At 39.2% G+C, this 19,262-nt stretch overlaps 1 protein-coding gene and 3 long non-coding RNA genes across 6 annotated transcripts in view; 2 read left to right on the top strand and 2 right to left on the bottom strand.

The window, feature by feature from the left end:
* Positions 1–1,336: 1,336 nt before the first annotated feature.
* LOC111264278 (uncharacterized) overlaps positions 1,337–19,262 on the bottom strand; it is a 34,315-nt gene continuing 16,389 nt past the window's right edge. Inside the window, exon 3 of the long non-coding RNA XR_002682798.2 lies at positions 1,337–1,524. This is a non-coding gene — a long non-coding RNA (uncharacterized LOC111264278). The remainder of the gene's footprint in view (positions 1,525–19,262) is intronic.
* On the top strand, positions 2,518–10,811 carry LOC147752969 (uncharacterized). Of its 3 annotated transcripts, none has more exons than XM_086970019.1 (5): positions 2,518–2,578; positions 8,200–8,346; positions 8,947–9,081; positions 10,031–10,192; positions 10,456–10,811. In XM_086970019.1, the coding sequence occupies exons 1-5, from the start codon at positions 2,533–2,535 to the stop codon at positions 10,677–10,679; spliced, it is 714 nt and encodes a 237-aa protein (XP_086826145.1). In that variant the 5' UTR covers positions 2,518–2,532; the 3' UTR covers positions 10,680–10,811. The 3 variants fall into 3 exon arrangements, with proteins under 3 accessions (XP_086826145.1, XP_086826144.1, XP_086826146.1); XM_086970018.1 differs by having other exon boundaries at positions 2,559–2,578; positions 8,145–8,346; XM_086970020.1 differs by lacking the exon at positions 2,518–2,578 and adding an exon at positions 5,694–5,913 and having other exon boundaries at positions 8,145–8,346.
* The window catches only part of LOC147752970 (uncharacterized), an 8,220-nt gene continuing 5,659 nt past the window's right edge, over positions 16,702–19,262 (top strand). The window contains exon 1 of the long non-coding RNA XR_015312637.1: positions 16,702–17,712. This is a non-coding gene — a long non-coding RNA (uncharacterized LOC147752970). The remainder of the gene's footprint in view (positions 17,713–19,262) is intronic.
* Positions 17,291–19,175, bottom strand: LOC111264277 (uncharacterized). The gene is made up of 2 exons (XR_002682795.2): positions 18,025–19,175; positions 17,291–17,883 (listed from the first exon to the last, which is right to left on the bottom strand). It is a non-coding gene; the product is annotated as an uncharacterized LOC111264277 (long non-coding RNA).

Consider the following 19,262-nt stretch of genomic DNA (forward strand, 5'->3'; position numbering starts at 1 on the left):
TAGTCAAGACAAGGTCATCCTGCTCCACGAGAATACCGAACTATACATAATAAAAGTAATTAAAGGTTCTCTCAAGAATCTGATTGGAATGTTTATTTACACCCACTACTTATTCCCGACATGTTACGCCGTCTAATTACCACTTTTTTTTATATTGCCGAATCAAATTCATAGCAGCAATGAGGATGATCTCAAAAAACGTGGTGGTTTAACGCGAGGCTTCAACATTTCTGCCGAGACAGAGTAAATAAACTGGCTGGAAAATAGGGGAAGGTCGTAAATAGTGCTAAGCCGCCTCAACATCAGAATTTAATATTAAAATAATCAGCTAAAAGTGTCACTAGTATTACTTTTAATTAAATGGTGCCAGAGTAATGGTTTTTATGTTTATAGTTTACCTGACTTTCGCGCTCTATATTGATTGTACTATTGTCCAAGACTCTGGCTCCGCTGATTGCAAGCTATTGGTCCATTTAGACAATAGAAAAAGATCGCTTTGTATAGGTGACAACAGACGAATTTGATCCGCTCGTCCCATTTATATCTTATATAGGTAGCTAGTCTTGGTCTAGTTGGTTATATTTTTACTGTACCACCATCTTCTTTTGTCTGATATGAGCGGTTATTGTGTTACGAACGCAGTATTTCTGATAATTTGAATAGATTTTGGTACGGATTTCTGTGAAGTATCTATCTAGTTCAATATTCTTAGGCCAACTGCAGTCAGTGGCAGAACCCTTATCAAATCGGCAACACGTACTTGGTGAACGGGCATAGATAAAAATAACTGGTTGTATTTTAGATGTACGAATTTCAAGAGTAGATACACACAGTTTGGAAAATAAGTCCGGGATCTTTCCTTGCCGAGGCATTCGCTTATGCATAAGAACACTGTGGATCAGCCTTTTTCTGTAGACCACAGGTAATTATGATGAAATTATTATCAAAATTACAAATGTGCTTTATGGGGAAAATTAGAAAGAAAGGATTGATCATATCATATCGACACGAAAAATAGGATTACTACATGAAAAGTTGTGCGTTTCATATTTTTATTTTGAGCCGGTTTGCTTCTCGTCTTGTTGTGTCTATGCACACGTTATCAAAAGTCCATAAGGGCTTATTTGTGTGTTTGGGTCCACTGGTCGTTATGATGGTCGCAAGCCACTGGAAAGAAGGGAAAACGGTGGTCAGCCCTTATGACCAAGCTATAGTTGCAAGCGGGAAAGCCATAATCCGCTGGCGGGAATGGTCAGGCAGTCGGGCAAAACGTTCCAATAAGTGGGATATTATTATCATTAGGATCATTATTATAATTGTCACTGAAACTTTGAAATCAATTTTTATTACTATTATTCTAAGGTCAGGACTGCTACCTGCACGATTACCAGTGCCATCACAACCGTTATGCACTCGCTTGGCGTCGATCTCTTCCCTCTGCTATCATTAGTCTCCAATTTGTTCCCTCCAAATGATAACTCTCAGACAAAACGAACCTACCTCTCTCCTGATGTCGCCCTTCTCCTAGACAAAACAATGCGAATCATAGGCAGTGGTTAGTCGCCGGTTGTTCATGCCACAGGCTCTATTTTTTACCCTCGACACAAAGAAGCAGCGATAAATAGAGCGAGCAAAACATAAGACCAAGGGAAAATGGTTTCAGAGAATAGATGAGATTGTTCTATCATTTCCGAGAAGCGGTTGTACATGGTTGGCAAACCCTGTCGAACCGGCGTCACGAAACTTGGTAGCAAGTGTCAAAGTTGTCCATCGATGTTTGAGAGTGTCGCGAGTTCTGCTTATGCAACTCCCAATAATCCGCAAACGATAATCACTGCATGGCCGCCTGTATCATTATTATACTCGCTGCCGGCACTTTGTCGTGCTGTAGGACAGTTAGGGTAGCTTCCCTTATCCAGTTGCCTTCGGGGCTGCAGACGACGCCGCCTCCGTGGGTGCGACCAGCAGCGTAATTTTTAGTCGATGTCTCCGCTACTAGTCACAAAAAGTGAGCCAAAACTGTAAAGAGGGGGAAACTTGTGGGTCAACGGGAACTACGGGGATGGGACGTGGGTCTGCATGAAAGGCGCGAAATAGTTTGGCATTTGAGCGGTTTGAATGGCCTGGATAATTCCAACTGCCGCTACGCAGGCCTTTCCGGTTCGCTGTCGCTTGGATGATGCCGCCGGCTCATTTGGTCCCCCCGTCACTGTGCCAATGGTCGATAGATGATATTCTCCCAGCTTCCCGATCCGCGGACGGGCGAAGCCACTACCCCGATGCAATAGCCTGCGAGAAACCCTTTGGCGCAGAATACGGAGACGCATACAGATGCAGATAAATGACTGAGCCTGAAAGCGTTAGACCGGTTTCTGCAAAGGCTCAGGGAGTACTGTGGAATACAGAGAGAGGGACTCGACTGGAGGAAAGAATGCAGGACATTCAACCGTTGCAAACAGCAGGAAACCACAAGTTGGCTTCCTAGCAGATGGGATTCCAGATTTGGGTAAAATGTGCTGTTTATTTGTTTATATGTGCAGACCTGAGCCTGGAGTGTGTACGTCGAAACAGCAACCTGGTAAGTAAATCGTGAGAGATAACTGAGCTCTTCTGCTCGATTTATTGATCAGATGGAGAAAGGGTTCAAAATACTTGCAGACAAAATACCCAATATTCATTGCAAGGACATTTCGAACTCCTAAGTGATTATAGGTGCACATAATAAACAAAATACAGAACGGAAGAAAATTTGGGTTTCATCTTCCATACTTACTGTGATTATGATTTTTTGTAAATCATACTGCATGTGCAGTACAGCACGACTGCACCGTTAAAGAAAATGTCGTTCGAGATCACGTGACGCGCTAGCGACTAGCTAACTGGTTGGTTATTTGTTAGTCGTTGTTGATACTCTTTCGTTACTGGTCTAACTTCGATCTTAGATACCGGTCTTTAAGGATGTCCTCTATTTTTAAACAGATTCTTTTTAGTTCTAATTGCTTCACCTACCTAAGAAAGGCAAAGCGTGATAGTTGAGGCTTAATATCATTGCGTTGTATAAAAATTATGTTACGGTACGATTACGATTATGTTACGGTTGTGGCTGTTTGCTTAATGAGACAGGCCGTTGTTGATAGCTTCTTTCCCTACACGTATCAAGTAGAAAGCTAATGTATCTAATGAGCATCTTTGACAATGTTTTGTAAAATAAAATACCCTTATGAAGTAACAATAATAATCTAATGGCTAAGCTGTTTTGTTAACTTGATAACGTTTCTGGAAAACAAAGTGATAACGCGGACGACCGTGAATTATAAATCAACTTAAGGGATTGACCAGTGCACACAACGATCCAAATATCAATTGCGCTTTATTTAGATATTCGAGACTTTCATGTGGCATAATTTCGAATTTTTCGGCTTTCTTAAAATTAAAAAAAAAAAGCTCCTTTTTTGAGGATGTATGGAGAATAAATTGTTTTATCAGATCTCTTCAAAGTTTCCAATCACATAATATGTGCAAGTACGTTCTGGAAAGGCTTTCTTTGTTTCGAAAGAGGTAAAAAAAGATGGGTGATATGGTTTGAAATGATCGTCGCGTGCATGATAACGCTAGAAGTAAATTTCGGCGAGTAAATTATTTATGAGATTACAACTGTAACCAGGTTCCCAAGTTGATCAAAAATCGTATCTATATCAGGAATGGTTTGGAACTAGTATGAGAGCTAAATCGGGTAAGATGACCTAGTATTAAATCGACATCCACACCTTGTCTTGTGTTCATTTGTTTCTTAATTTTATTATAGTTCTCTGTAATCTTTCATAAATATATATATATATATATATATTAGTTTTTTTCGAAAACCTTGCATTAATAAAAATAGATATGGTACACATTAGCGCATAGCAAACAGTTACCAATGAGTTGTGGATGTAGCTGGAGGCGCTTTTGTTAGTTGATTTTCGTTTCCGGGCGATTTTGCTACATGAATCTAAACCGCAAATGTCGGAGCTCATCACGCATGTCTTCTCAACTATTACTCAAAACGGATCGCACTTACGTTATAGTGATACATTCTAAACGGGGGCAAAATTATACAGCCAAATCTTCTAGCGAAAAAATAAAACGTATAGCATTATTACCCATCGACTAAGCTGACTTATATTTCCTGCTGACTGCATAAGGGTAGAATGCTGCGATACAGGCCTACAATTATGCTACATAAAACAGTTAAGTTTCGAAATGATAGCGTTCTATAGGTCACCCTATCAGCAACCGTAATGATAATTACCCTCTTCCAAGCGCAGCGGGTTTCTTAGGTTGAAGATACCTTTTTAGTTACTGAAGTTTTAGAAAGTTTACGAAGTACGCTAGCACCGAAGTACTTAGCTCTTGAGTTCCTCTCCACAAACGCCTTACCTATATGGAATTGTTTCAGCAGCTTTCTGGCGGTGAAAAATGAATTAGTGGACAAAAAGTTGTATATATCATCCAAGCAGAAATACCCATCTTCGAAGTCAAAAGTGACTGTAAAATGAATGATCTAGACAAAGCGATAGCCTTTGTAAAGCGCCTTCCAACAGTTTCTAGCAGCGGGCCATTAGTAAGTACTACAATGAAATTAAAGAACCGACGCAATTAACAAAAACCGACAATGGTCACGCTCATATTTTTTGCTTATTCGCTTCTGTTGATTTGCAGTAATTAGTCGGCAGTCGAGCACCAATGCCATTTTACACAATTTCCATAAGATCATTAGCACATGCGCAATCTAAAATTATCAGTCCATCAAGATATGTTAACAACAAAATATGTTATCAAACAAAAACCAGCGTCCCTTACTTCGTAAAATATTTGTTGTATCTATCTGATATGTTTATCCACGGCCGTGGCTCTCCTGAAGTTGTTTAGCCGTTCTTCAGGATGACGCTGAATACGCCGCGAGGGGATGACAGTCCTGTTATTCTGGGCTCTTCGTCTTTTCTACATCTTCCGGTGACTCCGCCGTTGTTGATATATTTCTTTGTTTATTCTGTCAGCCTTGCGGGGACTAACTGCTTCTCAGCCCCCAGCGGGTGATCACAAAGCCGCCTCGATTACTGTTAATTTTTGCGGGCATCTAGACACGATTGTAATGACTCAATACGTACGATATACACATAAAATAAACTAGGTAAAACAGGACGGTTAACCTATTGAACATTTATTCTATCATAAATTCTTCTCGTCGGGTGTGTCTTGACTAGAGGGACTACAAGTAATTTTGGCGTTATTGATTTGGCCTTTGCTGAAGGGGTCCTGTTTTTTGCTCTCGTTGTTTAGCAATGTAAGCTGCATATACCCAGAGGCATTGAGCGATACCTTATGTATCGTAGTATACCAAACATCACATTCTATTTGAAAAAAGATGCTTTATAATTAATTGACTCTTCTAAATACCAATATTTGGGCGTTGGAGATTGGAATATTTTTTTACCATGAGCGCCACTGCAAATTTCTAATAAGAATAGAGGCTTATGTGCATGCTTGAGATATCTAGTCTTTTGTCACTATCCATACGAACTAGATTCACCGTGATCGAATCGATCACCAATCCCGTTCGTTTCTTCTCTCCAGCACTGTAAGTTTCCCTTTCATAATCACTCGCTTGTCATTCTTTCTCTCACGTTCTCTTGGGGTCTTCTGCGAATTTGATGTTGTATATCCAACACGGCCGTCCGGGAACAGATCATCGCTGACTATTTGGTCGAGCTTAAGGTCTACGTTCTGCCTCTTTAGACTAAAAGCAGACTCTTATCGTAGTACGCACGAGCAGTTCACCCAGTGTATTGGTCAAGGGTGGCCTGTATTTGATTGTTAAAAGCCATCGCTTCTAGTTGGATCTCGGTGAACGTAGCAGCAAACGAAACGTTGGTGAGTTGGTTAGGTAAAACGTATTGAACGAGTTCAGAACGATTGGGCTTGGACACTCGGAAAGCAAACCGAACAGTTAAAAGGCACTTTAGCCAAATTAAAAAAAGAATAGTTGTCAACTAGAAAGAACATACCAGTGTAAAGGCTATACAATGATAACGTATTGATCCAATGTTTACCGTTCGTCAAAGGATTGAGTGGCTTATACGGACAGAACAAATCTAAATGTAAGCCCAGATCTTTAGGCCATCATTCGTTAACAATACAATAAGTTCAATGTAACTAAAAGAACCTTAAACGATTTCGACAGCTCTGGATTTATGGAAATCTTGTATTTAGCCCATGCTTTTAAAGGCCTCTTTATAGAGCTATTATTATTTCTCTAGGAGCTCGTTTCTAGGTGACGATTAGTTCAAAGGTCGAAACACTTGAATGAATTAAAGCGGAAAGGCAATTAGGGAAAAAGAACATTTGGTGATGTCGTTAATGTTGGCACGACTTTACTTTGTGCTTATGGGCATCTATTTCGCTTTAAACATAATTCATTACGATAATATGAGATAGCTAAACGCTCCAAACTATACTGTTTGATAATGGTCAAATAGCAATGCTTCCCATCTCCGCAATATAGACGGTTTGTTGAAGCATTTTTTTTTTTTTTGTGTAAAACACAGTTTCCTACAGGTAATGCTTTATGACACAGAAGCACGAGCTCATCGACTTTACTAATACTGCCTAAAAAAATGTCGCTATGAATATTCTAAAGGCCTTAAGATTATGACTAAGACCTAGCAATTTATCAGACCCAGTACGTATAATCTGTTTAATTTTGATTCATACGTATCATTCTTGTACACGGAGCGGTTCGCATCACGTTCCTACAACCTTGACGTGGGCTTACGTAGACTTGAATATGCCTTTATGAGCTTTTATTTCATGAGAGCTAACGACCCAACGCAAGCTTTGATACTAGCGCACTTCTGACTACAATGTATGCTCTGAAAAGCTTAAACAATAATTTACAATTTCTGCGATGAACCCTTTGTGGTGTTTCCTTTGGACTAGGCTGAAATGTTTCGTATAATAGTAAAGCTTTTAAGGCTTTCAGTTTTCAGTTTTATGCTCACCATCGATCATGGCAGATTTACAGTCTTCTGACAATCTCTATTTGCGCGGTGTAAAACTAACGTGGCTTGAAAACTCTTGATAAATTGTTGCAGAGACTTTCTTTAAAACCATCTTTATTTTTGCTTATTGCGGTCATCAGCAGGGAACGCCTAAGGAAATTGGTATACTGAGAAAACTGACTTCATGGCGCAAAGGCTGATTTTTACGTGTGTCCATATACTACAGCGAACACGCTTTATTTATAGACAGCACAACTGAATAATTAGATAGACATTAATTAGACAGAAGCCGACGTTCTGATAGTATATCAATAGTTCAGCTGCGACATCCATATATACATATATATATATCAATATTTATTCATAGTAAAATAAATCATGATCTGCTCGCTATCTTTCTTGAACTAATCTCAGTGACCACACGTTGACAATGTTCGGAAGCAGTTCCGTTCCTATTTGCTTGACCCGATAGCTCGGTAAACTTTTTATCAAGCAACGAATAATATTAAGACCAAACTACAAAGTATTACACCCAGCCATGGCCCTCTGCTATGCTTAAATGCTGAAAAATGCCTGTCATAAACAGTAGAAGCATCAATATATTATGGCATTTTTAGCATGGCTATAGGGTCAGAATACCCAGAGTACGCGCGACGTCAGGAATATATTGAAAAATGCATAGAGTGTAACTATTTTTTTTTATCAACAATATGTAATAACACGATGCACTGATGTCTAATAAATCAATTTTCACCAGTGAAAAGATCTTCAAGTGAATGCCAACTGAGGTAGCGGAATAATTTATCAAACCGACCGTTGTTTGGCATCTATTTATTGCGCAAATGATTAAGTATAAGAGTTTTGATACAGCTTTTAAGGAAAAATGATTGAATTGGCGCGCGTATGTATATTCCAGAAGCTGAAAATAATTTTTCTTTCTCTGTTTATTCAACTTGAACTTCCAGATTTATTGAAGCAAAGTATAAAAGCTAGTTAGCTATCTCTTCATAAATCAATCTCTTTAGCACTTTGTAACTATTTTTAGACTTTAAGAGTCTGGTCGCTTGGCTTATGTGTTGTTTACTCATCTTGTTCTGTTTACAGAAAAAAACAGAAATGGATAAACGTGTGTTTTGTGTTATTTCTCTGTGTACATTAGCACTTAATTGTTCTTTGGCGAGCTCAAACCAAGCTAAGATAGATTCCTATGTGGATGCAATTATTGCTGATGCTAATAAGCAGGTCCTAGACAACCAACAGGAACCACTACCCCTCAGAAACTTCACCTTCAAAATCGCCAAAACAGGTACAGATTTTATGCGTTATTTATTAGAAGGTAACATTACTTTTAAGAATAACAATGCATTCTCGAATACGTATTTCGTCAAAAAACATATGATATGGCTAATTCACGGTAAAACGATGGCTCGAATATACTAAATCAATTAGGGAAACTGCAGAAATACTAACATCGATCTAAATTTAAGAAAAAAAAGAGAAAAAGTAAATTTAGCCTGACCCGAAACAAATAAACTACAGATCAGACGTTGTTAATGATTACATATAGCTTCAGCTACCGTCAATTGCTTTTTTGGATTACGCAATTTCTCGACGTGATATACAGCCTAGCTCATGGGTACTAAGGGCCAGGTAAGGTCGTAATATATCGAGTCGCCGAAATAAAAGGTCTTACAATTTTTTGTTTATACTTGGATTACTGAGTATGTAAATTGATCCGTTACGGTTAGAATTCCTTTATTTCCTTTTTTGCTAGTTATCGGGATTATCACTAATATTACTACAGAGGGGTCTGTTGCCTTGATAGAGGATACCCTAATACAATAAATTAGGCCAAAAAAAAATAGGTGTATCTGCGATAATTACCCTATGGATATATTTGTGACAGGTATTTCAAATCGTGATGTAAAAGCCAACATTACGCTGGGTCGTTTTGAGGGCTTATCTAAACTCTACCGTCGCAGACCTTGTCGGCTCAGTGTTCCACCGCAAGCTAAAGGACGCACCGATTTGGCTCCAGTTGGTAATTAATCTAGCGCATAAAGATTTCAGTATACAATAGCAAGCGCCCTATATACACAAGGTTTAATAATTGAATTACGATTATAAAACTATCAATCAATGACAATGCCTTAAAGGTATTTACACTGTTACACATAAGACCGTCCTTTTGTTAACTCCAAAAAAAAGTATTCCAGTGGTTCTTCATAGCGGAATATTTCGCAGTAGATCCATCGGTTCATTCTGTAAAAAATACTCCTGGCTGGGTTACATTTTTTCATTACATCACCTTCAGCCCTTTGCTAGTGGAAAGGATCGTACCATGTTCCTGATAAATGATAATAATAACATTTCAAAATATCTTATAAATAAAAGGTAACCTAATAAAACATGAAAGTACAGTCTAAAACACTAATAAAAGTTCTATAGCCAGTTGTACCCTTGTGCTATTGACTAGGGGGCCTAAGGAGCGCGTGTCAAAAACTTTTATTAAAATGAACTTTTATTAAAAACAACATTACGAAGACGCAGGTACTTTTTACTGGGGCATAACGTGTCGGTTATATATAAATGCTTAGTAAAAATAACTGACTATAAAAGTTATTCAGTAAATATTTATATATGTGTCAAAATCGTTCGGGAAAATGAATTCAATTGAAGTTCACGACAAAGTAGAGAGATCAACCGTAGTACAATAGCAATGCTAGAGGCATATTTTTTTTTATTTATGTTTATTAATTTCTCATGTTAATTGCTCAGCTCCTTATTTAAGAGCACTATATTCTGACGATGTGGCCACCTCCCAGGCCTGTTCTATTTTGGCTTGTTCTAGTAAATAAGAAGCGTTTCCATTTCCCTAGCATTTACATTGGAATATACTATTTTCTAAGCTGTATCCACAGCGAAATAAGTAGAGATAACTTCGTAAGCATCAGGCATGTTGCAAGATGTTGACCAAAGTACCTTTTCAGTTAATATCACGATCAATTGTAATGTGACCCTCTCGGGAGTGAAGGCTATCATAATTAATGGTGAGTTCAAGGGAGACTCGCTCTCGGGCACCGTAAAGAAGTTCTCGACCTTGACCAACGTTAATACGGCAGATATGAATGTCACGTTTGTTGGACGACCCGGTAAGTTCAAAGAGAAGGTAATTAAGACAAAAGCATGATTAAATCTTTCAGTGAGTCTGAATGCGTATAAAACACATGCTTTTGCTACCCTACCTTTTCAGTGTTCAACTACAGAAGCAAATCCTTCAAAATCCAAGATAGTACTATCTTGGATTTTCATTCTTTCTTTGTTCTTTTTCATTTTCTAACAATGAATACAATAACGTTTGGTAAAATCAATGAATACTACGTAAATGTTTATTTTTATTCTGACAACTTCACAGGTCTTAAGGGGTATCTTACGCAAACGAAGTTAAACAAAATGGTTTTGACAACAAGCTTCCCTAATAGTAGGGACAAACCTGACTTGAACAAGGAGCGACTAACTAAATTCATCGACGAGCTCAATCACAAACTAAATGATCAACTGTTTGATTTTGCGAGTACCAGGTATAAAAAATTTCTTAACAACGCGACGTCTCGCAAGGTGATACCATATCTCGTGTAGAACACACGGCCCCCATTGATTGATTCAAGCCGAAGAATAAAGCACTAAACATTAGGGAGTCCATCGCTACTCCTGAATTACAGAGGACGGCGAGACAGGTTTTTCATTATTAATAAATATCAACAAAAGTGATGGCATCTTTTTATTCTATGATAACACTGTACCGGAGCCGAATGGCTATCATCACTCGGCATATGTTTTCGCTATCCGGGTAGCAACTAATGTTAGTGACGCCTCTAGACAAATGATATTTCGGTCCATCGGTCGCGAGTGGGCGGGATGTATAGTACGACGTTCATCATACGCACCCCCTCTCAGTATCATTGTGCTTAGCCAGCAAGAAGCTGTTTGCTTGATTGTTCCGAGTTTTTACCCTCTGACAGCACACCGTAGCACATACTTGCCTTACTTTGTTCAATATGGCAAAGTTGTGTTAACAGATTTCCCGCTGGGTTTATCGATCGAGTTTAAAAGAAAACCGATTTCATTACTTTTCTATAACACCATTTACGCCCGAAAAGTCAAACAAAATGTGCCAGTACAGCGGCTAACATAGAACGGTAAAGGGAGCTCATGTAAACCTTTCGTTATTATCCAAAGTACTCTTTGCTCACTGAAAATTAATGTAAAATAGTGATGATTTTAGCCGAAAACAAAAAAATCATCATTAGTGGAAACGAGAATATTTATTTTAATCATCTTTGATCTGCTTCGGCAACAAATATAATAGCCGTTTAAGAGATCTATTTTTCACATGTATGACAACACATTTGACATAATCTGTGAGCTGTGCATGTCAACCAGTTTTTTTTTTTTTTTTTTTTTTTATTTAACCTATTACGACGTCCTTTTTCCTCAAAAAGATTTGTATCCGTAGCTTACATAATGTACAATTTTAAAACGTTTTTAATTTTGTGCGTGCTTTAATCAAGAGAAAATTCTATATTTAATTAAAATATCTCAAACGTCTTCATGTTTATTAATGGTCTATATCGAATAAGTATGGATTTTAGCTAAACAAAACCGAATCAACCAGCCAGACCGACAGGCAATGTAGTAAACAAAAGCGGAATATCTTGTATAATATCAATCCAAAAAAAAAGCGACTTACAAATGTTTGTATTAAGCGTTGACATAAGATCTATAGAAAAAAATGAAGAATTTCCAGAAAAATGAAAACGAAACACGCTGATACTATCCGTATGTAGTGGTTAAATAGGGGACTAGTATTTTCTCGGTAAGAATCAAAATGCAATAGACTACGATTTGCTTGAAAATTATACAAATCCCGGGATACACATTATATATAATAGATAGATGCACCGTACTGCCTTGTTTCCACACACACTTTTTGTCTTAAATATGTACTATCCAACGCCTCCTAAAATAGTTAAAGTTGCCTCTTTCAAGACCACACGGCACTGCTTTTCCACATAAAGAAACACGTCATGAATGTGACGCTCAAACGAATTAAAGCCTTTAGTTTAGTTAGTATATCTTGAACGACATCGGTATTTTACGGCTTTGGATATAGGAAAAGGGCCGCCGCAAAGCACAAATAATTTTCGTGGACTTTTGAATTTTCAAATTTGCTTTCTTTGAACTTTTTAAGATAATCTGATTGATTTTTTTCGACGCAGGAGTGTCCCTGGGCTGTTTTGGCAGTTTCTTTTAAAATTTGAGAGAGTTCGGCGGCTGAAATTGTACCTATCGGCGCTAACCTATAGCGTCACGTAGAAACAGCTGCAGGTAACAGGTTTCTTTCAATAACAAGTAGCCTCCCTGTTACGCTCTTTTATTTACACTAGTCGGGAAAATGCAGGCCACTTTGGCTACTATATAGCGATGCTCCATATTATTTTCGGCGGTAGGACTTAAATGAACCTAAGGGCATATATCTTCCGTTATATAGAGAGCCTATTTGTTGCGCCAAGGGCCACGAACGAAGCTGTCCAACTAGTACGATATAAAAGAGTTATGTATGTGATTTAGCTATTTATGTCAGTCACCGATATTTTGGCAAAAATGTTCAAAGGCCTACCCATGGAAAATTCCAACAGTATTTGTACTGCAGGTAAGTCGACTTGTACACTTAGTCTCGCCATCGAACAATATAGCTCGAAATCCCAATTCGATCATTTACTTCAAGACTAGCAGAACTATGAATATGATATAATAATTTTCTACATATATTACCAAAGGCCTGCGTCTATCTGTCTATCAAAGTGTTGGGTTGTGGGCCTAAACCGTCCTACATAGATTAATTGTTTTATTATGTATTTTTATGGCTAAGCAGTTCCATCTTACGACAAGTTACTTTAGCTTGCTTTGGCTAAATTTGACCTGTTTGTAATAACAATGGCAAATTTTTACAACGCTGATTTTAATAGCTTAAACTTAAATTTTAATTTAAACTTTAAAATGGGCACAAAAAAACTATAGATTTCGCATTCGTGCAGCTAGGGAATGAGATGATGGTTTTTAGGAAAATATTTAAGAGTTAATAAAGTGTATCAAAGTTAGAAAATAGGCTAACTAACTGCAATGCAAAGGCAAACACGTAAATGAAAAGACTTACAAGAACGGGAGACCGAGAATGACAGCAACAGGGTGACGGTTTTCGGTCAAGCAAAATATCAGCTTGGAGCTATAAGCAAGGTTAAAAGGCGCCGGACGCTAAATATTATAATAGGTTAAGTGGGAGATGTATATATATAGAGAGAGAGGGAGAGAGGGAGAGAGAGAGAGAGAGAATGTATAGTGGGAAATAAATTCCCAAACCAAATTTTGACTGTTCTGACAGAATAGCTTCGAAAAAAGCTGACCCACTCTTTAGTCTAGCATAGCCCTATGTATTCAGCAATACAAAGACAGTATGTTTTTCACACAGCGACTTTAGATAACAATCTGCCGCCTAAATTCCCTAAGACATTTTAGAATTAGAACATTAATAGTTGGGAGCGACCTAGGCAGTCTCAAATCATTTGCGCTAGGTGAAATAGTTGCAGAAGGTAAGAACAAGGTTCCCAATCAGCAGGCATAATATGAAATGGCGACTGATCGAAGCCGAAAACAATTATCTGGGCACATATACTAATAATTTATGGCATATATGCAATACAAATTTGTTCTAACACAGAACGCTATAATAATTGAAAATCCACGTATTTTTTGTTCCACTTAATAATTTGAAATAAACCGTCACTAAATGGTTCGTTTTGTGCAAAAAACTGTGCAACTCAATAATTGTTAGAAGAATTGTTTAGAGAAATAATAAAATGCACACGCTCGCTAATAAAACTCGAAAAGTCAAGTGGCACTGGATTATTACTGGTCTTCATTCTTGTAGGTACGATCACACATCCATTGACATCAATGCAATAGCTCCAGATACAACTCTCTATTGGTGTTCCAGTTTCAGTCCATATTTATTAATAAGTCAAATAACTTGACTGATGCAAATGACCCGCGCAGAGTAAAGGTTAGCAATGCAAAGTTGCTCAAACACGACCCTGGTCGCATCGTAATCTCACTATGACCACACAGTTCTCTAGCAGTCAATCGATATAGCTGTGCCCAGCCAAGACCGGCCTCATCCGGCCAGACTGAATGACACCTTACTAAGATCCATAAACCGTGTTAAGTGAACTATTCAAAATTGTCTCCGCGTGACAGATGACTTTACGATCAGACAACTAACAGTAACAAGGGCAATGAGCTAGCGATGGAAGAATGAACTACCAAACTAAACACGTTACGGCAAGAAAACATATCGAATACTGGCGAAATTACTTGCCAGCCACTCTCTCAGAGGGCACCGAAGGCAACCATCTTGGTTTTTTGGACACCGTTTTTACCAGCATCGGCTAGCAAACTGCTATGTTGAATAACTTCCACAAGATGATGCAGGTGCTTGCGTCCTGTCACTGTAGGTACTCAAACGCCATCTCTTGACAAAATACAAGCCGATTACCGCTACTGGAAAGGGCAATTCAACGAATGGATTGAGCGGTGCAGGACAACAACAAGTGACGACACGCTGGATAGACTATACAAACAACTTGGACAGCGGATATAATATAAGGTTTTGCCAATCAACGGGTCCACCTACGATGCCACGCTGAAGTTCGTAGATTCAAATTTTAAATAAATCCCAGTTGATCACAGGCGAACTTTGGAACGTGTAATGTTTGTCCCTGCGGCGAAGTCTTCCCATGGCATTGAGGGACTGCGACAACCATTGAACAGCTTGTAGGGGATTATACTAGGAGTGCAGGGCCTAAACGTTGAGCTGTCACAGTTCGCATTGACTTACGAAACAACTGGTGACAACAGCAATTTTAGGCGGTAACTTTTGAAAATAAAGCGAATTGTTGGCGCTCGAACCGGCACAATACATCACTACGAAGGATATTTGGAGGCCTATATCCAGGCCAGTTTACCTATATCATTTTAAAATAGAGCCATTAGAAGATGGTTTCCAACAAAAAATGTAAGCAATTAAGACTTCCGGAAAGGCTCACTCACCTGCTGACGCTTCGTATCTCAATAGCAATCACCATCGGCATTAACTCCTACGATAGTATCCTGCATAGGGACTCATTATTAGAAATTACTGAGAGATCAATGTCAACAGTCACGGGACTAGATTGGGTCGTCGAGAGAACAACTTCATCGAGCTTCAAACAAAAATAAGTTTATCATCCTGTATATTGTGTATCCAGTCAGTTTTCAGTATGATAGGTCGCGGAAGCTAGCAATACGCGGCGTCAGTTACCACCTTAACGATCACCTGATGACTGGCTTAGACATTAATCCAGACTTTGTGGAATTGTTGCTTAATATCGATTGCATCGGTTCGCCGTGTCAGTGAAGACTTACGTGATGCTAAATCTCACCGACGAAGACCGACTGTTATTTCGGGTCTTATGGCAAGATCGTGTTTTATGCTACCAAATCAACAAGGTTACTGGTTGGGAAGCCACCTTAGTTGTTTTCTTCTAGCGGCCACTCTGCATCACATATGCAGACATATAGATTACGAAGGCACGTAGAAGTCACATGAGTCACTGTAATCTGATGATATGTTGGGGGTTTCGCCGCGACATTTGCAGTCGCCTTATTTATCAAGAAAGTAGTAACCCGAATAGAATATGCAGCTACGATCAACTCGTCAGGTGTCGTGGGCTATCTCAAGAATCGCGGGGTGAAGTCGACTGAAGCATGTTTTGTGAACAGTGCGCCCTTTAGGGTACTCGGCGTCTCCTAACTAAGCTCCAACTTTTGACCATTTTCGTGTGCAGCTCACTTCGCTCGCCAGGGAAGCCGCTACATTCGCTCATGCCAGCCAGCATACAACATTCAGTTTTGTAGCACCGCTTTTAGATCCCATCGGTCATCTGTTACAGAATACGCTTCGAAGTAAACGGTTTATTCGGCAGCGATCATGTCCGTCACTGGAAAGAGTCGAAGTAATGGCCGGCCAATCACTTGAAGAATTTAAAAGATGAGCTCAAGAACTCAGTGACTCGTTTGAAGTGCGCATCTCTGCTCGGTGCAACCCGGCGAATAAACCAGTCGGAATGCGCTGTCCCCTCGTTTTCGGTAATGCATCTGGAACCGTGTACGCAGTCACCTATCGGAAGAGAATCTACGTCGGTGGAAAGAGCGAGCGTGCACTTCTAGTAGCCAAATCCTGGCTAACTCTAACGAAGACGTTCACGCTGTCTGGAACGTATGGTCGCATTAATGTTAGCAAGGTCAATGTCGATAGTTACTTGGTTCCTTCTAATGAAGATCAGTAAAATATCCCATTACATCGATTCATAGATCACGTACTACTGGTACACAATGGAGCAACCTAGGAAACGTTCGTACTTTTTAAATCTTGCGCTTGTCGGCGCCAGGAGAGTGATATCAGTTTTCGGGAGTATCGAGCATCGCCGAGATCGCGGTGCATCTAAGCTTGTTGCAAACAGAAAGTGGTCAGAAAAATGGTTAAGACTCCAGAAAGAAGGTAAGCCTTGTAAAAAAAAAAAAAAAAGCTACGTCCCGCCGACGACTAAGTCCAATCAAGCGTTGTCTATGAGCGTTACCGTCAGTACTGCTCCCGCTATGATGGTCCTCAACCTATTTACTAACCTCAAGGGTGTACATCTGTGCATAGTACTGAAATTGACTTGGCTCTGTTGACATCAGAAAAGCCGTCGAATCACCATTGATGCAATTCGACTTGTCTCATTAGTTTGTAGTAGTTTGTTTTTGACACACAGCGCGCGGTACATTTCAAAGTGGTACCTGCATCGGCTACTCCTCTCGCGGTTTTTTACCACACATTCTAGCTCTAAACTTTCGATCTCCAGCAATGTCCGTTCATTTAAGAAGGTTGCCAGCAACGTACGAAAGCTTGTTAACTCAATTTGTGACCCGACTTTGCATGGATCGCTTTAGCATTACAGGATCTAATGGTGATTTCATTGCTTATAAACTGAACAGCTGACCATAATCTTTAAGATTGCGCTAAGGTCGACCGTCATTTACCTGACAATGAACCTCAATAGTTTGACAAATATATGTAATACATATTTGTTCTAAAACAGTACGCTAGAATAATTAACAATTCAGCTTTTGTAGTGTAATGTTATTCTATACTACAGTTTGAAAATAAATCGCCATTGAATGGTCCGTTCTGATATTGGCTGAATGATATTCGATAACTATTAAAGTTCCGTTTATAAACAAATAAAACGCAGACGCTCGCGGATACAACGAGCTGGACAGATTCGACAAGTCGAAAAGCGCGCGATGATCTCTTGTCTTGATTCTAACAGATATCCGCTATCACTACCATACGATGATCCATCTATTGACAACAGCACAGTGGGTCTAGGCCGTATTCTCTGTTAGCGTCTCAGGCCCAGTCCATGTCTACTCGCAAGTCAGATAAGCCCAAAAATAGTGCTTTATTACGAGTTTCTAAATTCTTGCGAAACGATGGTTGCAGCAGGATGAGAACGCCCAGTTGAGGAGTCGTGTAAGAAAAACACAGCCTTATCAGTTAAGAACGTTGCAGTGTGCTTTTACAACACTTGGTTACCACACAACTTCGAGAGTGTAGGCAAGCATTTTCGCGTTGAAGTGGGAAGTTGATTTCTCAAATTGGCCAAAAACGCTGAGAATTTATTATTTACGTCTGGTAGAATTACTGGAATCGGAAGAAACAGAATTGAAAGAATATTGACAAGATAACTTATAAGATATATTTATATCAAGATAAAAACAAGTCAAACTGTGTAGTGTACGTTAAATATAACAGTCAGTTAACGTTAGAAAACAATATAAATACCTGATGAAATAACTGCAAGAAGGGGATGGCAGTGTTGAAACGTGTTCAGCGACTCCCGAGGTTTTTCTGGAAGTCACTAATGGTGGAAATACTTTATGTACACCTCGCATAAGTTAGCCACGTTATGTAAGATTCCATGTCTGCAGCCTGAAGCATAGCTTGATCGTTCCGTGGCTTCTTGATGATCCAAGTTGATCATACACTAAAGACAGCTCCCCTCCATAGTAGTATATGTATATATAATGTGTTTGTTGACAAGAGGCAGTGATGACGGGAAAAGCCAAGGCTAGCTACACAGTAGCGCTCACTGCTGCTGACTAAGAAAGGGGGAAATGAAAGAGTATAAAGATGGAAACAGATACACAAGATAGACCTAGTAAGCGTTTGGGTTTCTTTCTTTTAAAAGCGTCATCTGCTAAGTGACCCTTTGTAATTAATTTTTCTCTCCATTATCGAACATCATGGGGATCCAGGGGTCGATCTCGAGCTCTCCTTTAAGATCCTTGAAAACTACATACTCTCAAAAAAGGATGCTCGACGGAGTCGTGAACACCCTCATTGCAGTATCTGCAGGTGACTTACAGGGAACAAATTGTCCTTAAAAAAAGACGTACCCACTGAAAATCCGCGTCAGGCCAAAGAATAGGTCGTTCATGCCTCACCGTGATGCTTGCTTATACTCGTGATACTTACATCCTTAATCAGCCTTTTAGCGATTTTGACTGTACTCACCAAATCCTGTGATCATCTTTCTGATATATTTCTCTTTTATCCTTCTATTCAGGTAAATATCCTGTTGTTCTATTATACACAAAGCTTGCCTAGCGATAGCCATTGCTGCATCAAAGGAAACTGCTCCAAATGATCAATTTTGACGTATTACCATTTACCTTTGTGCTCTCTTGACTTTTGTAAGGTTTTTTCTTCTTGCTCAATGCTTACCTCCACATCGATGTTCCATATTGAGGCAATTGGGTTCACCACTGACATTACGATCCATCAAGGTTCATCTTTACGATAATCCCAGCTGGATAGGATTTTACCTAATCTGTTGCTTATAGTAATGGCTTCGTTTTGCTACCGTTTAGCGTATTACTGATACTTGTTTCCATTTACTCGAGCTATAACAACTGCAATGAAACACCTGTGAGTATCGGGGCTGTTTACTATAAGACGGACAGTAGAGTTCAATAAGTACACACCCGACAGGATGTCCTACGAATATATAAAAATTCAGT

The sequence above is a fragment of the Varroa jacobsoni genome, unplaced genomic scaffold (genome assembly GCF_002532875.2).
Source record: "Varroa jacobsoni isolate VJ856 unplaced genomic scaffold, vjacob_1.0 scaffold_842, whole genome shotgun sequence".
Classification (NCBI taxonomy): Eukaryota; Metazoa; Arthropoda; class Arachnida; order Mesostigmata; family Varroidae; genus Varroa; species Varroa jacobsoni.

Coding starts and splice junctions, on each gene's coding strand:
- LOC147752969 (XM_086970019.1), top strand. CDS start 2,533: ATGTGCAGACCTGAGCCTGGAGTGTGTACGTCGAAACAGCAACCTG. Junction 2,579..8,199: donor TACGTCGAAACAGCAACCTG/GTAAGTAAATCG, acceptor TGTGTACATTAG/CACTTAATTGTTCTTTGGCG. Junction 9,082..10,030: donor CACCGATTTGGCTCCAGTTG/GTAATTAATCTA, acceptor GTACCTTTTCAG/TTAATATCACGATCAATTGT.